Source organism: Triturus cristatus, chromosome 3_1 (genome assembly GCF_964204655.1).
Source record: "Triturus cristatus chromosome 3_1, aTriCri1.1, whole genome shotgun sequence".
NCBI lineage: Eukaryota > Metazoa > Chordata > Amphibia > Caudata > Salamandridae > Triturus > Triturus cristatus.
Window position 1 is genome coordinate 354,806,291 of NC_140583.1, and position 21,136 is coordinate 354,827,426.

At 44.5% G+C, this 21,136-nt stretch overlaps 1 protein-coding gene across 1 annotated transcript in view; it reads right to left on the bottom strand.

The window, feature by feature from the left end:
* Positions 1–21,136, bottom strand: part of TRPM1 (transient receptor potential cation channel subfamily M member 1) — a gene marked incomplete at its 5' end in the record, with an annotated part of 381,597 nt that overhangs the window by 82,095 nt on the left and 278,366 nt on the right. Inside the window, one exon of the mRNA XM_085646142.1 lies at positions 13,015–13,189. Within this exon, the coding sequence (XP_085502268.1) occupies positions 13,015–13,189 (175 nt within the window). The remainder of the gene's footprint in view (positions 1–13,014; positions 13,190–21,136) is intronic.

Consider the following 21,136-nt stretch of genomic DNA (forward strand, 5'->3'; position numbering starts at 1 on the left):
CTGCGCGCGATGTTCCTGGCGGCCCACTCGCAGGGTTCCCTCCCGCCGGACCAGCGTCTGGCCACAATCGTGGTGATCCACAAGGAGGGGAGACCCCGTGAGCGGGTCACATCCTATAGGCCGATCTCGCTCTTGAACGCGGAGCCTAAAATCCTCGCCAAGGTGTTGGCCAACCGGTTGGTCGGCGTGGTGGGCGATTTGGTCCACCAAGACCAATCTGGCTTTATACCCCACCGCAACACGGCTCTTAATCTGCGACGCTTGCACGGGGTGCTCGCGCGTGTCCCGTTTGTGCGGGAGCCGGCCATCTTGGCGTCCTTGGACGCCACCATGGCGTTTGATACGCTTGAATGGCCATACATCTGGGCGATGCTGGCGAAATTTGGATTTGGACCGGGATTCATTAGCTGGGTCTAATTGTTGTATTCGGGCCCATTGGCGCAGGTGGTGGTGAATGGGCGAGTCTCGGCCCCATTCGTGCTGGGGCGGGGCACGCGTCAGGGTTGCCCCTTGTCGCCGCTCCTGTTTGCACTGGCCTTGGAGCCCTTGGCGGAGTGGCTACGGTGGCACCCTTCTATCCGTGGTCTCCGCTGGACCCCCGAGCATGAGGACCGCGTGTCCCTCTACGCCGATGATATCCTTTTGTATCTCGCCTCCCCGCGTAAATCGCTGATTGTCCTGGTTGATGTTTTGCGCTCCTTCGTTCGTAACTCAGGCCTCGTCATCAACTGGGCGAAATCCTGCGTATATGTGCTTTCCGGGGAGGCTCCGGCCCTACCACGGGACTGCCCGATCCAGATTGCCTCCCAGGGGTTCCGGTACCTGGGTATATATATTACTCTAGACCCGGAGGCCCGCTATGAGCGGAACTTGCTACCCCCCCTCCAGCGCCTGAAGGAGGACGTTGCGCGTTGGCGGCGTCTGCCGCTTTCGCCGCTTGGCCGAGCGGCCTTGTTTAAGATGATGTCCTTGCCGCGCTTTCTGTACGCCCTCCAGAACACTATGGACTTGGTTCCGGCGCGCTACTTCCGTGAGGTGGAGGGCCTCCAGCGGCGCCTGTTCTGGGACGGGAGGCCGCGCATTGCTCTGGCTAAATTGACGCTCCCGTGGTACGATGGGGGGGTCGCCCTCCCGGACATTAAACGGTATTACTGGGCCTCCCAACTAGCTGCAATTAATCATGGCCTTTACGGGCCCGCCTTGAACCCGGCATTTGAAATGGACAAGATGCTCCTGCCCGGTGGCGATTACAATCGAGCGCTCTACTCTGGCGCGCCCGACTCCCGTCTGACGGGACCGACGCGTGTCATGGTGCGTGTCTGGCACGCGGCTAATGCAGCGATGGGGTGGAAGGACCGTTTGACCCGGGCGTCACCGCTATATGCGTCTGAGAGGTTGGGCTCCCTGTGGACATCGAAGGGCTTCGAGAAGTGGGACACGATCGGAATCAGCACGGTGGGAGATCTCTGGACGAGGGGGGGATTCAAAACTTTTGAGACGCTGCAGACGGAGTTTCAGCTGCAAGGCAGTGAGTACTTTCGGTACCTACAAGTCCGCCACGCGCTGGGCTCCGTCTTTCCAGATGTCGCGTCCATCCCGGAGTCTTCCCCCCTGGAGGACAGAGTGCTGGATGGCCATGTTCCAGACAGCACAATCTCACTTATATATAAAAAACTGATCAATGACAGATCGTGCCTGCTGATTAGTCTCCGCGAGGCCTGGGTTGCCGACGGGCTGGAACTGGACGACGAGGATTGGATTTCCGCGGTGGCCTCTCCGAAGGAGGTGGCCATCCCGGCTCGCCTTCGCTTCGTCCAGCTTAAGATCCTTCACCGGGTTTACGTGACGGGGCCAAGGCTTCTACGTATGGGCTTTGCTGGTGACGGATTGTGTAAGCGTGGCTGTGGTGCTTTGGCAACTTTCATGCATATACTGTGGGAGTGCCCAAAGGTGGAGCGATTCTGGCGTGGTGTGCATGAGGTTCTGCGTGTGGTTACGCGTGTCGCGCTGTTGCCTGAAGCGAGGAGATGCTTGCTGAATGTGTGGGAACCAAATGACTATTCGGTCCCGCAGACGCGGTGGGTGACTCTGGGATACATGATAGCTAAGCGTGACATTGCCCAATTGTGGGGATCCCAGAGGCCCCCGGCGGTGTTGGCCTGGAAAGAACATATGGATTGGTGTATGTTTCGTGAAAAGGTAGTGTATGTGGCGAGGGGTAAGCCTGGGGCGTGGGTGAAAATCTGGGGCCCCTGGAACGCCTACCGCGGGGGTATTTGTGAGCCGCCACTGCTACCGGCTGCCTCGCCAGCTCCGTCCCCCTAGCCGACTCCCCTCCCTCAGCAGTGGGCACGTGGTTCCCCAGTCCCTGATCTACTCCCATTCCCCTCTACAGAGTTTTGCTGCTGGTTGGGATCCCCCACTTACGGAGCACGTGCCGTCACTTTGGATTGCGGGTTGCCTTGCGGGTGTGGTTTTTTGTGTTGTTCTGTCTTGATAAAAGGAAACCGTATTGTCGGCTTGGAGTTATGCGGCCTGCGCTATTGATGTCTCCTGTTTTACCAATCTGCACCGCCAAGAGACTCTTACTGTATGTATGTCATATGCTTTTGTCACTCTAGCGGCCGGCCAGGTGGTTGTAGGCCCATACCTGTAACTCTTTCAAAATGCAATAAACGGTTTAAAAAAAAAATAAAAAAAAAAAAAAAAAAATACCTTTTAAAGAAAATACATCACCCAACTAACATATCAAGGGAGGAAAAACAGGCTTTGTTCAATCTGAAAAATGACTCCTCCCTTGTCATCCGGGAGGCTGACAAGGGAGGTAATGTGGTACTCATGAATAAATCTGACTACATGGCTGAAATAACCAGACAATTAAATGATGATATGACATACCAACTTTTAGATCATAATCCACTTTATGCCACCAAAGAACTTATATGCAACACGTTACGGTTTTGGAAAGATAAATGTTTGATTACAGATATCGAATTTAAATATCTTTACAATGACACACCAACCATACCGTGCATGTACGTCTTACCCAAAATACATAAAAATGCACCCTTTCCCCCGGGCAGGCCAATCATCTCGGGAATCGGATCTCCAACTGAGCGTATCTCAGAATATATTGATTCATATTTACAACCATTGGTAGTGAACTTACCATCGTTCATAAAGGACACTACAGAGGTGCTAAGCAAGATTTCGGATGTAGACTGGGTAGAGGGACACTATCTTGTGACTTTGGATGTGTGTTCCCTCTACACAAGTATACCTATGGACATGGGAATCCTGGCAGTACAATATTTCTTGGAATCTAGGTCTATACAATACCTGGAACACACGGTGATGTTACTGGAATTAACAGAATTGGTGTTGAAAAACAACATTTTTATTCACAATGATGTTTGGTACCGACAAATTAGAGGTGTGGCAATGGGGGCAAAATTTTCGCCCTCATTTGCCAATCTCTATATGGGCTACTTTGAGCTCAATCATATCTGGAAGAAGGGCCCTAGTCTATTAACGGATAATGTCCTTTTCTTAGGCCGTTATATAGACGACATACTCATGTTTTGGTCAGGTACAAAAACAATGTTAGATGAATTTTTTGAGTATCTAAACAATAATCCCTTTAACTTAACTTTCACCAAAACAGTAAGCACCACACATATTAATTTTCTTGACATCACAATCATAGTTGATAAGAATAAACTAATATCACGTCCATACAGAAAGGATACGGCATGCAACGCAGTCCTGCATGCCACTAGCGCTCACCCACCATCACAAATTAAAGCAATCCCTTTGGGGGAGATGATCCGCATAAAAAGAAATTGCAGCGATACACAAACATTGGAGCAGGAACTAAACACAGTTGAACAACGATTTTTGGCTAGAGGATATAAAGTTTCAGATATCCGTAAGGCACGAAAAAGTGTAAATAGCATGACAAGAACAGATTTGCTGAAGGGCCGCACCAAAACTAACAAAAGGCCATGTGACACAAGAACGATTAGGTTCATCACACCGTACTCCAATGCCAGTCCTGAAATATTTAAAATTCTGAAAAGACACTGGCATTTATTGACAGATGATGAAAAGATTTTGGAGGCGGTGGGATCCAGACCTAATATCACTTTTGCTAGGGGCAATACTCTGAGACAAACCCTATGCCCCAGTTTTATCCCAAAAATTGAACAAACGACATGGCTACCGGTTAAACCAAAGGGGTTTTTCAAATGTGGGACTTGTAATGTCTGCCCCTTTGCGCTGAACAGGACCACCACTTTTAAATACAATTCTGAAAAAACCCATATAGTCAATGGGTTTATCAATTGCAATACTAAATTTGTAATTTACTGCATTATTTGTATATGTGGCAAAATTTATGTAGGTAGTACGATCAGACCACTTAAGGAACGGATACAAGAGCACATAAGGGCCATCAGAAACAATAATACCCAGTATCCGTTGGCCTCACATTTCAATACCTTACATAACCATACAGAACTGATTAGGATAACGTTTCATGGCCTTGAGGTTATACTGCCACATCAGAGAGGTGGCAATAGAGTGAGTGTCTTAAGACAGAAAGAATGTAAATGGATCATCTCCCTGAGAGCAGTGGAACACGGGATTAACATTGATAAGGAGCTGTTTGAATTTTTATAAGTCAATGTTTGATGTACAATGAGAGATAACTATGATTGTCTGTTCTGGGAAATTATTCGACTGATGCTGATTCCAACTGTTAATGTTTCTGAATTTAACATGTACTAATGATGTAACAAGAGACCACTAGGATTGTATGCGTTACAGAATAGCATTTTTGACATATGTTGTGGCTCCAGGATTCTTATTCCATATGACCTGCTGCTATCTGTCCTTTCTATTGCTATTTTATTAATATTCTTCAAATAACATTAGGACTTCTGATTTACCTAACATCACTGGGGATACAAAATTTCGTTTTGTTTCTGTGAAAAAGACTTGTGACATGCCTAGATACACGACTTACTTATTTATAACATACATATTGGATCATTCCAATATGGCCGCCAGTCCATGATAGTGAACTTAGACTACCTAATTCTGTAGTCCACTTTCCATTTTCATGACCTCACGCTTCGCGTTTATTTCCGACAATGGCGGGAGGCACACGGATTCCAAACGCCCATACACTGTGATAGTACGAGTTACAGCAGCAACGGTGAGTGTTACATGGGGCTGTTGTTGTGACGAGCTTTATATAATGCGAGCTTTATTAGCGCGACTTTGGCCACCGTAATGGCGACGGACAGATTGTTTTTGCATTTATCCGGGCCAGATGATATTGTTGAGAACTTACATGAGATACTAGAGACGCTGTGCTTATAGGAACGATACCGTGTTGTATTTTGAAATTAAGGCCGTTTTTGATGCACATAATGCAAATTAAAGGATGGGAATCAATATGAATATGTACGAATGAATTTACATTGTAGACGTCACGGTAACTTGCTGACATAACGCTAATTTCTGGGTTTTAATACCAAATCCAAGACTTATACGCGTGCATTTGATTCGTTGCGGTAACGTTATGTATGGAACTTGGCAGTGATTACTTATTTGTATAATATACTTGTTTCAGAGGGGACGGATCCTGGTCCTTCTGATTGCTCCAACAATATTACAATTGCGGTAAACGCCGACAGTGTCCTATCTAAGGCACTCTTTAAAAATTACACGGGACGATTCTGTCAAGATTAGGTAAGCAATACCTAACGTTTTGATAAACGGTGTGTCAGATATCGTGACAGTTTATTACCAGTGCTTTGATCTGGTTCGGTATCTTTTCTTACAGAGTTCATAAACTTTATATTCTATTTTCGTACGAGACATTGAATTGTTTAAGGTGAGACCACATCATCTCATAAACACTTACCTCGATCACCTTACGAGCATGTTCCTTATTTTTTGGCTGATTTAATATCCAACATGGGCACCCCATTAACACTCATATTTATTGGTGATATGCACATGATTGAATTGGGTAACTTAAAGAGACAGGATTTAGTTACTCATTGGTGTTTTTTACATGCACGTTCTTTCCATCTGGGGAACCTTTCGGAACGTATCTCTCTATAAATCGCCCACTCTAGGGGAGCACTCTGTTTCTGAGGGTACTTTCCCCTGGAGCCTTGTTTTTGAATGTTTTACATTATAAGATAGATTTTGGATTAGGTTTGCATTTTCAACTTAATGACTTTGTTGTGTACGCATAGTACAGTTGACAATATTGGTTATAGATCTGTTTGTACAGGTGATTAGATACCATGTTTTTCTTTTTCTTTTCTTTTGTATATATGCAGCCTTGAGAAAGCCCGTTGGGCGAAACGCGCGTCGGCTGCGCTGTGAATATTTGGACACCTATATGATTACTACCGAATAAATACTATATATCCCGTGATATCAAGAACGGATATTGATTTTGTGCTTTGAACAATATTTACAATTAACGGACCACACCCGGAAATAAGTTTGGCTTGTGGGGTGTATGTGACTATTGTGGTGTGCTGCATTGCCTGTTTGTTAAATTGTAACATCTTTGGAATTTTGTATTCTTTGAGATGATTATTACTCTAGGTGGATGAGTATGTGGTGATTTGCTAGCACCCAATACAACTGTGAATAATAACCTATTGCATTACAGCGCATACTTTACGATGTGCAGGTCCTCATAGCATATCCACTGTTAAGTATTTCTATACAACGCTATAAGACAATGATAGTCCTAGGTGACTTTAACTTGCACTTTGATGAGATAACAAAGAAGGAAGCGCAATCCCTACATTAGGAACTTGATGCGCTGCAGTTAACACTTAAATCTACCCTCCCTACTCACCAACAAGAGCATATTTTTACTAACTGTGCAGAGATGGCTATTGAACCCCCTAGGACAGTTCCATGGTCTGACCACCACCTTGTTGCATTTTCTATCCCGTTAACTAATACTTCCCGTCCAGCCTCTAAAGGATTAGGAACTCTACATAGAAGATAGTCCAGATTTACCCTGGAAAACTTCACACGTGCCCTGCGGCAGAACTGCCCTTCTCTAGGAGAGGATATTAATGTGGCATGTAGCTCCATGGATAAGCGGGTTGAGGGAGCCTTGGACACAGTGGCACCCTGGACCTATAGCGCCCCATGCTGGCAGACCAAATCTGCCCCTTGGTTCAATGAAACGTTAAGATCAGCAAAAAAGGCTTGTAAGCTCCTGGAGCGCAAATGGATGACTGATTACTCAGAGCATAATAAGACTTCGTATGAACTGAAGTTAAAGCACTATCACTCTCTCATCAAAAAAACCTGTGATGCCTACTACAAGCATAGAATAGAGCAGGCGGAGAGCTCTTCCAAAGAATTATTCACCATTTTTAAAGACTTTTCCTCATTGGAGGAAACAGGATTCCACTGACAAACTCAGTGGAGTCGTGCAATAGAATTATAGCCTTTTTTGTGGAAAAAATTAGCTAAAATATACGATACCTTCCAGGCTGAGGCGCAGGATGGGAGGAGCTGCCAATCTGAATGCATCATGAGGGATGTGGTTAACTGCCTTTCTAAATTTGACCCACCCTCACTTGTTGACCTCATAGCCAAAGCCACCAGTATTAAATCTGGCTCTCCTACCGACCCTACATCACCTAAGATTATGAGCGCAGGCCTGGAGATCTTACTGCCATACATACGTCAACGCCTTGAGCTTTCCTTCTACGAGGGTGTGGTCCCTATATCCTGAAAACAGGCAATCATCCTCCCTCTGCTGAAAAAGCCTGGAGCTAACCCCAGCCAGCCTGAAAACCTGCGCCCGATCTCACTTCTGCCTTACTTTTCTAAGAGTGCAGAAAAAGTGGTGAACTTGCAGTTAGTTGCACACATGAACCAGCATATCTTACTTCATCCCTCGCAATCGGGTTTCAGAGTGACATACTCTACAGAGTCAGCGTTACTCCTTGCCACTGAGTCCATTCATAGGCACACAGATGAAGAACAGACTGTGGCCTTGGTCCTGCTAGACCTGAGTGTGGCCTTTGACACGGTTTCCCACCATCTACTTTTACAACGCCTTAGAGCAGAAGGGTTGGATAATGTCGCACTGAAATGGATGACTTCCTTCCTGCAGGACAGCAGCTTACAGGTGGCACAGCTTCCATACATTTCTAAAATCATAGCTCTGCCGCAAGGGGTCCCTCAAGGCTCTCTTCTGAGCCCCACCCTTTTCAATCTTTATGTCGGACTCCTGGCTGAGATTGTGGAACGACATGGCATCACCATTGTGTCATATGTAGATGACACGCACCTGGTGGTGTCATTGTCCCACACCTCTGACGGAGGTTACTCTCCCCATATACCCCCTCTCGCCAGCTCAGATCAGCCGGGACCTATCCGGTCAAAGTGCTAAAAATTCATAAAGTCCGAATGGCGGCTCGGTCTTTTAGCAATCTGGCTGCGAAGAACTGGAATGCTCTCCCTCTTTCTCTGCATTCGGAATCTTCTGCGGTTCTGTTCCGGAAAAAAATTAAAACATGGCTGTTAGGTCCTTTCTCTGTCCTTTTCCATATTGAGTTGTGCTCAGCGCGGGGACACACTTTTCTAGTGTAACCATGCGCTTTATAAGAGTCATTATTATTATCATTATTATTATTTAATTTGCTACATAATCTACAGATTTTAACCCCCAAAAATGTTTCAAGCTCAGACTAAAAATGCAGAAGCACTTGTTGCCATGCAGTGAAAGGCCAGTTTCATAGTTTGACTGGTCACCTACTTGTTACTTATCGCTATGTTTGGGTGCTAATACTAATGAGGAGCAACCTACTCACCAAAAATGATAAGTGTAAAATGAGAAAATAATGTAACAATACTATCACAAAATGTACTGCATTACACAGCATAATCTGGCCGTCCTCTGCTGCATAATTACAGTGGCCCTGTGTATAGCCTATGCACCAATGCAGAAGTGTGCTGCAGTCTTGGCTCTACTAATTTAATCAACTGTTTGTGCCTGGACAAATAATAATGTCCCTGTGCCTCGTTCAGTGATTTAACATTGTGACAGCACTTTGAAATAACCTTACAGGGCATTCCCGCAGTACAGGTCCTGAGTAGAGATTTTATGCATTGTTTTAAGGCTGTTTGCATCCCAGTAGCTGAAGGCTCTGCTGAAGCTGCTTGTGCAGGACCCCTATGTGCTGCACAGCTTCCTGTCTGTGTTCCACAAGCATCTCTTTCACAGCTCATCAAGGGCTGAAAGAGAGTTGCTTGTCATTTAAAGGGTTAAAAGTGTGGGACAGTGTGTGTCCTGCAGTGCAACTTCAGGCCATGATTAGCCAGGGAGAGGCCCTTTGTTCCCCAAGTCTCGCACTTATGGTGTAGCACTGCGAGGCCCAGGAGATGAGATGTCCCTTCTCGGTTCCTCGCAGTCATGGCACAGTGTGACGAAGCACAGGGACGTGGGCCCCTTCACTTATTATTGCCAGAGCCTTTGGCCTCGCAGTGCTACACCATAGTTGTGAAGCCAAAGGCAGGGGGCCTTAGCGGTGCGGGCCCATGTTGGTCGGCTGGGCACGGGGTCCTGGGTAGCTGCCCACGCTGCCAATGTCTAACAACGGCCCTGGTTGGATGGAGCGCGCTCTCTCAGCACTCTTAAGAGCACTGGAGGCCTGCACTTTCTCTAACCTAGCCGTCTTAGACAGCTGAGTTAGAGAGGGTTAAAATGTGCATGTCTGTCTGGCCGTCGCAAAAAGGCCTGCTGAGGAGGCATGCACATTTTAAACTTTAGCAGCCAGCTCCCTGCTGCCACTCAGCAGCAATGGCCCTGCCCCATCCTAACACTCAATTCTGGATGGGTCAGTTGCTGAAAAATAATAAGGTGATAAATAAACTTTATTACCATTTTATTTTCCAGCTCTGGCCTGGGGCTATCCTTTCTTGAGCAAAACTCCTCCGCTCAAATGGAGGAGCCACCCCTGAAAATGATTTAATGTTCCCAGTTGAGGAAAAGAGTCTGAGGCCCCATTTAAAGTATGTCGGTTAGGGCGTCAGACCTCTAGTGCAGCAGAACAATATACACCATTGGCCTAGCTGAAGACCAACCACCATGCTTGCCAAGGAGTGATGGATCTCTTTGCTTTCAGCTGAACTTCTATAGTGATTCTGCTGAAGACACTCACATTTTGCTGAATGGGAGCCATGCTTCGTGTGTCAGCTCAGCAAAGTTTTTTGTTTTCCAAAAACAAATTCCCAAAGCAGGAGGCTGTTCTTGAAAAACAAAATATAAATGTTCCCAACATGCTGGGAGTTTTCTTCCAGTGAGGGAGGATCATTTCTTGGACTTCCTCTTAGGCACCACCAGTCTTTCCTGCATGGTCCTGAACTGGGAAAAAAGTACCCCAGGCCATGAGGGCCAAATGTCGTACTCTTCCTGGCTCTAAACAGAGCTGCGTAACCACATGTGGGGCAGATGAGTCATTCCACACTTTATGGATGGAGTAACCATCTCCCAAACTCTAAATAAGGCCACTAGTGACTATAGAACTCTCAGATGATAAAAGACAGGCCTCACTATACACCTTGCGTAAACTTACTATTCTGCTAATTATTGAAAATAGATTAAATATTGAAAATATAGGAAATTGTCTTTGGCGTAAAAGTATTGGTCACATTATTAATAGGAGTACTCCTTGCTGGTTCCCACCCATAATTGATATTTGAAACTCTTTATCATCAATTTGCCTTTATCCATATCAAGCTTTAGGTACATCTCTTGAATCCATCTCATTACAGCCGACAGATAAAATATGGAGTACTTGCTCAGGGTTGGTCTGGAATGCAACACGGATCTCAGTAGAACAAATAAAGTCAATGACATTAACAGATCAGGCCTGGCCTTCAAGCAACTTCGACTTAAGTCTAACATATGAACCAAACAGCAAAAGCAACACAATAGACCTCTGAAGCAAATGGCCATGCAGCACTTCAGACTTCATTACCACTCTATTAGCACGGAAGTCAGTGTGAGCCTTCAAGCGGGAATGTGGCAAACGGGGTGGTAATAATGATGGACACGTGCAGTACAACAGTAGATTTCCATCCTTGCCAGAAGTGGATAAACAAGCTTTGAAGACGCGATCAAACCTAATGGCTTCCATTAACCTCATGGGTCAGATTTAAGTTACCTACAAACTGAAGAATGGTGGCTGATATTGTTCCGAAGCCCCCTTTAGTTTTTCAAAAGAGCAAATAAACATGGGTGGTACAAGGGCATTCCCATTCCCATGCAACCACCCATGCCTTTGACACAACACCCTATCTACAAACAACAGTAGACAGGGTTTAGTGCCAAAAGTTAAAACCATTTGAGAGGAGGCGTTAAGAGGAGAAATGTTTTCATTTCTTCTTTTTTCCTACTTTGCGTGTGTGCTGCACTGTGCAGCACAATACAAAGTGGGAAAAGTGTTTGAACTTGTCTAGGCATAGTATTTTGTACAGCAAGTGTACCCTTCCGGTACAAAACCTATGCTGCTCAGACACACAGCTCTAGCGCTATGGTGCTAGGGTGTGTGCCTGGCACACGGCAGCTGGAATCAGCACCGGCGCTAGGGAGAGGGGAGGAGAGGGCCATGTCTCTGCAGATATGGTGCTCTCCTACTCCCTCCTTGTCACGCAACGCAGCACAGTATTTCTGACTGCTGTGCTGTGTTGCGTGACTTCTTTGCCGCAAAGTGTATAAAACATCTGTTTAAAATGCATAGTTTGAGCATCATTCAAGGCAGAAATGTGTGTGTATGGGGAAACGATAGGAAGACGTGCCTGGGTGTTTTACCTCTAACTCTGCCATTGTGTTTGGACTAAACAAATCACAACCACTGGCCACGTTTTCAATTATTTTATTTTGTCTTGGTACTTTTAGCTCTTAAGGCACTTCAGCCTTCAGGAACATTGCTCTAATCTTGAATTCCCATTTCTAAATCTCAGACGTCAATGGAAGGTTAACAAAAGAAGCATATTTCAGAAACAGTCATCGTCTAGTAAGAGGCGACTGACCATGCCAATAAGTTACAGATCGGAGCTTACTCAGCAGAAGTCTTTGTTTCAGGGATGTAGATGAGTCTGGGCCGATGAACCACAAACACTACAACTGCAGCGGAGCACAAGTGAACTCTTATTTTATGCTCTGCGGCTGCAAGAGATGAGTTCACTTCTTATCAGTGCACTCCGGGATTGTGTCCAGCCACCTGCTGGGCCGTCTTGGGTTTGTAACTTGTCAGTGCATGTAATGAAGGCTCAAAGCATACTACACCTGCTACTATGCATCCAAGATGGCACCAGTTCAACATCTCAAGTATTTCAATACTACCCCATGTAAATCATGGTGTTTTTATTCTGAAATCCATGCAATACATTACAAGTAATGGCCCGTGTTTCCCAACCCTGTATACATGAAGACAGAGGGAAGATCCCCTGCATACGTTGAGTTCAAGTGACCATACAGTAAATCACCTCAGGTTTTTCAGGGACTTTTGTTCCTGCTAGCATACAAACTAGACAGACACTCTACACAACTAGTTATCAAAAAATGGGGGGAAGTAGAGGTTAAAGACTAGGTTCACCCTCCAACAGTACATATATCATAAACAACTACACAGCTCATACTTACATCTTAATTGATCAGTAAGTTCCTGGGAGGAATTCATCTAATGATAATTCAAGACATTTTGAATGTGTATTTCGACATTTCATAATCAGCATTTCTTATGTTACCTTTGTTATGCCCTTAATCGTTATGCACATAGTTTCCAAGGTAAACAATTTAAATGCGTTCTAAACAATAGATTTCCAGTTGTTAATACAATCCCAACATATAAACACCACTCGTCTGTTGTTTCTAAATTAACATGTTAATGTGGATCTTACATCCCTGAGAAACAGGAAACAAAATCTTACTATGAACTCTAGTCTTACGGTCTATCTGGTCTGCAAACACCTCCCCATAGATCATCCAGTAGGGCATGTAGAAGATGTTGCGGGCTAGTCTCCAGGAGGGCTCCTCTTCTGGATGCAGGATAGCTTGGCGGGCCACTCCAAAGCTCATTAGCACCACAAGCATGATGACCACAAAGTAGAGCATGTCAATCATCTGTGAAAAAAATACAACAATGGTGTCCCTGTAACAACGCTAGGACTATGTCTTTATGGAGGCAAATAAGAGAATTATTAGCTACTAGACTGACCAATAAGGGGCATCAATTTTTCCAGCAACTGAGTCTATTAAGAAATATCTCTTCCTTTTGCATAGAGTACACAAGGGGACACACTTATAAAGAATGTATATGAACATGCTTTATTAAACACCATAGACAGTTCCTTGACCTTTTTGAGTAGGTTTTATCTCCTAATTGTTTAAAGGGTGTTATGTCAATATGTGTTGGTAAATAAGAGGTTTTAATGTTTTTATTGTGATATATCTGTTGAATGTATAAAGTGGTACAATGCTGGTGAATGAGGGATTGATTACAGTCAGTTGGAATATATCTACGGAGGTGAGACCAAAGACCTCAGACCGGTGGAACTAGGAAGTAACCGAAGTTCTCTTTTATCTTTAAATTTGAAGATTAAATCTACTAAATGCACTTCAGAACATTTTTACTATGCAGACCAGTGTCAGTCTATACTCACTTCATTATAGATAATTATGTGGTTCACTTGGCTTTTTGTAAAATCCAGACATACTCAGCTCTCAGTGATGCTTCTACTCAACCTGATCTTGATCAATCCCAAACTTATTTAGATCCTAATAAATTCCAAGCTAATCAACTCTTGGTATATTTAAGCCTACCAAGATATCAATAAAGTCCACACTCAACTCTTGCATTAGCTAAGGCTCACTTGGATCTAAGTAACTCTCACATTCATGTGGCTATTTGTACATGCCAGGCGCATTCATCTCATTCAGCTCCTAATAAAGTCCAGATTCACTCAGATCATGATAGCATCCGGTCACATTGAGCTATTGAAAGAAACACAGACACTCACCAAACTCTTACTAAAGCCCTGAAATACTTGCTACATGATCGATAAATATCGCCATAATCACAAATAAAGCCCAGATTTACTAATTTCTTGATAAATCCACAAATCACTTTGCTCTTGAGAAAGTCAAGAACCAATATGCTCTTGGAAAGACCAGACATCCTAGGTTCCTTGTACAATTCATATTCACTCAACTGTTAATGGTTTCCATACTCATGCAAATGGTCCCAATGCTCAACCTCACCCACTACTTGATAACATTCAAAGCTGCTCAGTTATTGGCAAATCACAGAATTAGTTAGAGCTTTAGGGATCCCAGATTTGCTTAACTCCTGATAAAACCCAGATAGCTCTTAAGAGATCCCCCCAGACTTGCTTAACTCCTGGTAACGCCCCCGCACACCATACTGGTCATTGTATGGTTCACTCTGTAAGCCTATACTTACCCATCTCTTAATAACAAAAACGCTAATTTAGTAAATCATAAAAATCAGATTCACTCAAATCAAGCCCATACTAAATATAAACCTCTTACTAAAGCTAAGGCTCAATCAGGTTTTGCTAAAGCTCCTATTTGCTCAGCTCTTGAGAAAGCCAATCTCACTCAGCTCCTGCTAAAGCATAGGTTGTATAAGTCCTTGGTAATTTCCTGACTCACTCTCACAAATCCAGAAACCATTTAGGTTTCTGATAATTTCAAAACCTGCTTTCAATAATTCCCAGGCTGATTCCTATATTGTTATTTCCCATATCCATTTACATCAATTGACTTAGATATTGACAATCCTTCAGTTTCATCAATGCCCAGATTGTCTTGACTATTGACAATACCTGAATTTGTATTCAACAAAACTAGTCTGAGTGAACTATTGATAATGGCCAATTTCAATTTCTTCACTTCCCAGATTTACTCAGCTATTGATAATGGCCTAAAAGGCTAAATGTTGATACTAATTCAGCGATTGAGAATCCCTAAACTAATTTTCATCAATGTCTAGAATGCAAATGTGCACCTCACTTTCCTAAATCACTCTACCTATTGATAATGCCCATTCTCACTTACATAAACACCAACAATGACTCAGCTGTATGTTGCATGCATGTTTTGGTATTTCCAAAATGCCAGCGTAGCTGGCAAGCAGCAGGATGCCGACAGGGGGGAGGGGGGATACCGTGGGGTTTCATGGGTAGGAGGACAGAGGAAGGAGGTAGAGCTAGTAGTGAAGGGTGAAATTTCAGTCTATGTTAAGTAGTGTTGAGTCAGAGGTGAATTTTTCGTTTCCTACTGATTTGTAATAGGATTGGTACTGTTGTGCTGTTTGAGAGAATGTTGTTCAAGACTCCAGGGGCGTCATGTGAGAAGGCATGTCTTGTTTTCTACTTCCTGTTTTGTTTAGTCTTTTATTTGGTGATGTTGGAGCTCCTTGTCTGGCATTGAACTCTAGATATTGTTAATTTGTTAGATAGGTACATAGCGGAATTGATGCCTTGTAAGTAATGCATCTGAGCTTGAAGTTGATCCAGGCTTGAAGGAGCAGATAGTGTAAATCCAGAAGTGTGAGGGTGATGTGGTCAGATTTCTTCAGCTGATTGATGATGTGTCTGTATATGAAGGCTGCCTTTCAGGAGAGGGAATGTTCTCACAGGTTGATAGTGTTGCAATTGTTGGATTTTTGTGGGATAGCGGGATCTGGGATGGGGTTGGCACATTGACAGCCCTTAAGAGGACTTTGCGTCTGTTGATTGCTACATCGATTGTGATTTTGTAGTATCTGTCTTTAGCTGTGGTGATAAAATAACAGTTGGAATGGTGTGATTTCAGAAGAGTACAATCCTCCTGGAATTCTGATCTTTTCCATTTCTTCTACTGTCTTTATATGCCACACTTGCTTTGGGTAACTTCTTAGGTTTGCAAGGGTGCTGATGGCTTAGACTTGGACGTGCGAGTTTTCAGAGGTGCATAGCATTCAATGTGATTCTTCAAAGTGGTTTTGTAGGTGTTGTGAAGGTTGTGGACTCTGTTGAAGGGGGCAACTTGCCTAGTTCTTATTTGTTCTTCTTGGAAATCATCTAGATGGACGTTCTTGAAGGAGTGGAATGTAACTTTTCCTTTATTCTCCTGCCACTATGTGGCATGTGTAATGTGATGGTGGTGATCAGTCAAGGAGTATTAATGGCTGACACTGTATAATGGGTGAATGAGATGAAATATGTTACTTTTTGTGTAAGTTGAGATGGCGATGAGGTGTTTTATATGTAGGGCGTTGAATAACGAGTTGTCCTCCTTCATGGTTTTGGTGCTGGAGCTGCCTGGCATATTGAAGGGTGGATGGAGGCAGAGGTGATGATGTTTGACATTTGTTCTATGAACTCTTTTTGGATCCTGGCTGCTGGTCTGTGGATGAGATATTTTGCAGACTGAGAGAATGGCAGGAAAGAAGCTCAAAAGACTTCTGTGTGGCCATGTTGCTGATGGTGTAGGGTTATATTGACTTGATAACACCTAGATGTGCTTGAAAGTATTCCCAGACTGATTCAGCTATTAATGTGTTTCTTCCATCAAGTTTTTATTGATTTGTACTATACATCAGTGGTGCAGTACAGTGCAGCCATAAGCGCAGTCCCCATAATATTTCTGATTCTTATCAAAAATGTGCTGTCATAAACCGAACTTATACCCTACACCAATTAATACTCAAACATCATCCATATTGAAAAAATAGGGCGAGCATATAGATTTGCACATACATTATTTTTTTTTAATTATTTTTTTTAAATTATGACAAAAGGTGCAGAAAAAGGTGCCCAGTACAAAAAAAGAAACGAGGCGGAAGGGCATCATCGCAGCAGGTGTTTCCCCGTACATAAATGAAAAGTAAAAGTGTATTGACAAGTTGACAGGTACAATGAATTAAGTAGCATGGGTTAGGGGTCCTGGGTCAAAAGTACATCATCAACATCATCTCGCATATCCAGAGCATAGTAGCTAATTTGGCTATCCACCACTTTGTGAAACTTATGCAGACAGACCCTACTCTTATATGTAACTCTTTCCGCTGCCATGTATAAATCAATATCTGTTTTCCATTCAGTCAATACTGTGTTGGCAGAGTTTCAGCCCCCCGTGTTTGGCCAGGTCCTTCTTTGCTATTACTAAACCCAAGTTGCAAAATAATAATTTCATCTGTGAAAGATCTATATCTTTGGGTATGCCTAAAAGTATACATTTGGGGTGTTCAGGTAGTGTCAGCCCTATTACTTTGCTCAGTTCTAGGAGTACTTTCACCAAATGTGGCTGTCCATTTCCATAATGTATGAAAAACATCTCCGTGCTGCCCGTTGCATCTCAGACATTCGGGGAGGTCGCTCTGCCTACTTTATGAAGACAAGTTGTATCATAGTAAGTCTGGTGGAGGATTTTGAACTCAATGAGTCGCAGCCAGGATTTAATCACCACTTCTCGTGGGAGCATTTGCGCAGCTTCCCAGTCCAGACCTTCTAAGTCATCCATCTAGTTCTCCCACTTACTTCTTAGTTTCATTAGGGTGTTAGGCATATTATTATCAATGGTTTTCTGTACGGAGGAAACAGCTTTCTCCAGTATTTCCCCCATCAGGAGTCTATCTTCCAAGGGTTCATATTCCAGAACATCTGTGGGGATGTTTTCAGTTTTCCAGGCATTAATAAGCTCTAAGTATTTGTAGCGAGCAATTCATGGAATTGGAATTCCCTTTGGAGAGACGCATGGACATCAGGGCTCCGTCCTCAATCAAGTCTCCTACCCTAGAGATACTGATACGGTCCCAGGCCTCAAACCCCATTATTTTGAGCAACATTTAATAAATTATTTGACAAAAAATAACAAAAATTCTATCAGTATAACCGGAGATATGCAATTTCAAAGATTCAAATGAAAATGGTTCCGGAAAGCATAAAGACCCACCTGTGGTTATCTGGTCGCATCGATTTGGACAAAGTCACAAGTTAAGGCCGATGGAGTACAAGTCGGCTACAATGACCAAGGAAAGCCCCTCTGAACAAGAGACCTTTAAATCCTATTTGCAGAGCGTTGCGAGATCCCGCATCAAGGATGCTTTGCAGGGTCCTGGTGTAAAGAGGCGTCGCAGAGCATGGGTTTCTGGAAGCTGCAAGGCTGTGCTGTAAGGTCCTGCTTTATCATAGAGGATGCCATCAATGAGGGGCCAGCATCAAAGATGTGCTGTGCACCGGCCAATTCTGAAGAAATTCAGTCTTGCGCTGCGATGACCTGCGGAGGTTATGGTGTAGCTGTGGTGTACAGTCCTGCTTCAGGGATGCGCAGTGCAGAGGTTCCGTTAGGCAATGCATTGCCTTGTGACGGTTCTGATGGGACTATATCTGGGATGGCGGAGCACCTTCAGGTCCACTTCCAAGGGTCCAGGACTGGGATCAATCAATCAATCAATCAATCACATTTATAAAGCGCGCTACTCACCAGTGAGGGCCTCAAGGCGCTGGGGGGGGTGGGGGAGGGGTGCCGCTACTGCTCGAAAAGCCAGGTCTCACAGCTGGCAGTGTCCAGGTGATGGATTCAAGGTTGCTGGTGCCTGTTCTGTTGTGTAGTCTCTGATCAGGAAGCCAGCCAACGAGCCCTTGGAGTCACTCTGCTGGTCCTGGGTTAAAGATGCAGGTCCAGTCTTTCTCATTCAGACAAGAGGATAGCAGGGCAGCGAAGCAGCACAGCAGTCCTTCTTCTGAGTCCACCACGAGTCCAGATGTGAAATGAAATTAAAAGAATTTCTAAAGCACAAACAATACCAAAAGGTGTCAAGGCACTAAACCATCGGGAGGAATCAGACACTGCAAAGAAGACAAAAGGTGAGAGCAAATGCTCAGGCTCCTGGCTACCTGAGCTGAACTTTGCTGGGCTGAGGAAGTTACAGCTCCTGTGGGCCTGACCTCCTCACCTCAGCAAAGCATCTCAAGGCATTCCCCCTCATGACGAGGTAAAGTGTCACTCATTACCTCACACTGGGGTGCATCGGTTTTAAGCCCTGAAACGCCCAGGGTCAGCACTCTCACTGATCCCATCCCACTCTGTGACAATATAGGGACTGCTGCCTTCCCTCATTGGCTGACGTTGGGTCCGCCAATGAGGGAAGGCAGTCCCAAGCCTCCTGGGACCTCTGAAGCAGAGCTGCAGGTAAGTATGGTTTTCGCTTTAAAAAAAAATTAATGTATGATGCATGCGTGCGTGTTTGAATATTTGGCAATGAGTGTTGAGAATGGATGTTTGCATGTGTGTGCGCATGTGTGAATGCATGGTTGTGAGTATGTATGTGTATGTGAGCTGGCGTGTCTCATCCGTCCCCCTCCTTTCTAAAATAACTGGCCGCCACTGGGAGTAGCGATCCACGTACAAATGTTTACCCGGTAAATTTGCTTCCGCATGAATTAATTTAATTGGACGGTGCAAGGGAAGAGTTACTGGCAGAAATTGGTAATTTCCTTTGTGTTAATTACAGATCCCCTGCACCGCCCAACTCGTAATCAGGCCCTGCACCTATGTCTTTTTCAATGCTTTCCTTTCCTAAGAAATGTCAAATGCTAAAATTGATGTGTTTAGCTAGCCATAAATCAAACAACAGCCTAAATCATCTGAAGATAAAAGTATCACATTATATATATTCCCATTCTATCAAACATAAAAATAAATTGCAGCAGTAACGTATATAGAAGGATAAAAAAACAGCTAGTCACAGAAGAGGAGGAGTGGGGTTAGTTGAAACACTTAGGTAATGCTGCCTGTTAGAAATGGGGACCTCTAGTTGGCAGAGGTAGGTACTTGTGTCCAAATAGGAACCCTTGTTTCTAGTCTGGGTAAGGGGGTTACACTCCTAAAATAACCCCTGCTCACCCTCTTGGTAGCTTGGCACGAGCAGATAGGCTTATATCAGAGGCAGTGTTTAAAGCATTTGTGAATACATACAGTAATACAGTGAAAACACTACAAATGAACACCACACCAGTTTAGAAAAATAAGTAATCTTTATTAAACCAAAACAAGACCAAACGACAAAAATCCACAATACACTAATAAAAATATGACTTTCAAATGGTAAAAATAGTTCAGCTGAAAGCAAATTGCAGATGCCACACTTTTCACACAAAGTACCTTGGATGCGTTACGCAAACAAACAAAACGGGCCGCAGTGAGGTGATGCCTTGGTTCCTTACACTCAGGGAAGGTGATGCGTTTGTTTCTTGCTCCGGGGTAGGTGATGCGTCGGTTCCTTACTGCTGAGCAGGGGAGGTGATGCGTGGGTTCCTTACCAAAGAGGAGTTGATGCATCAGTTTCTTACTGTGTGGGAAGGTGATGCATTGGTTTCTTACTGCGTCCCCCAACGATGCAACAACAAACTTGGGGCCGCGATGCGACGATCCGGAACGATGCGTGGATTGTTGCAGCCGCACAGCTGGCCTTGCGTCAAAATCGGTGCGGTGATCTCGGACTTTGGAGATCGATGCACTCGATGTGGCATGTGGCGATATCTCATGCCATGGGCAGTTGCTGTGACGATTTCTTCGGCGATGCGTCGGAAACAGGTGCGGATGCATCTTGCTTCCGGAAGTTGCGTTACCTTTCCCAGCTCCCAGAGGTCCAAAACAACAGCAGGCACCTCTGAGCAGGTCAGAACTCCCAACAAGGAAGTTTTAGGGGAGCTGGTGGTGAAGTCTTTATGTCCCAGAGACTTCAGAAAAGGAGGCAAGCTCAATTCAAGCCCTTGGAGATCTTCCTCAAGGAGGGGACAAAGCAAACAGCAAAGTCCTTTTCACCTTTCCTTGGCAGCAAGTAGCCGCTGCAGGCCAACCCCAGACATCAAACAGCACAGGGGAAGTATTCCTCCTCAGCTTCTCCGGCTCTTCTCATTGGCAAAAGTTCCTCTTGATTTCCCAGAAGTGATCTAAAGTTCTGGGGTCTGGGCCCCAATATTTATACTACAAAATACTTTGTTCTCTGGTGGCAGAGAAGCCCTGTGCTTGGTCAAAACCCGTTCTGTCCTCTCTGGTGCA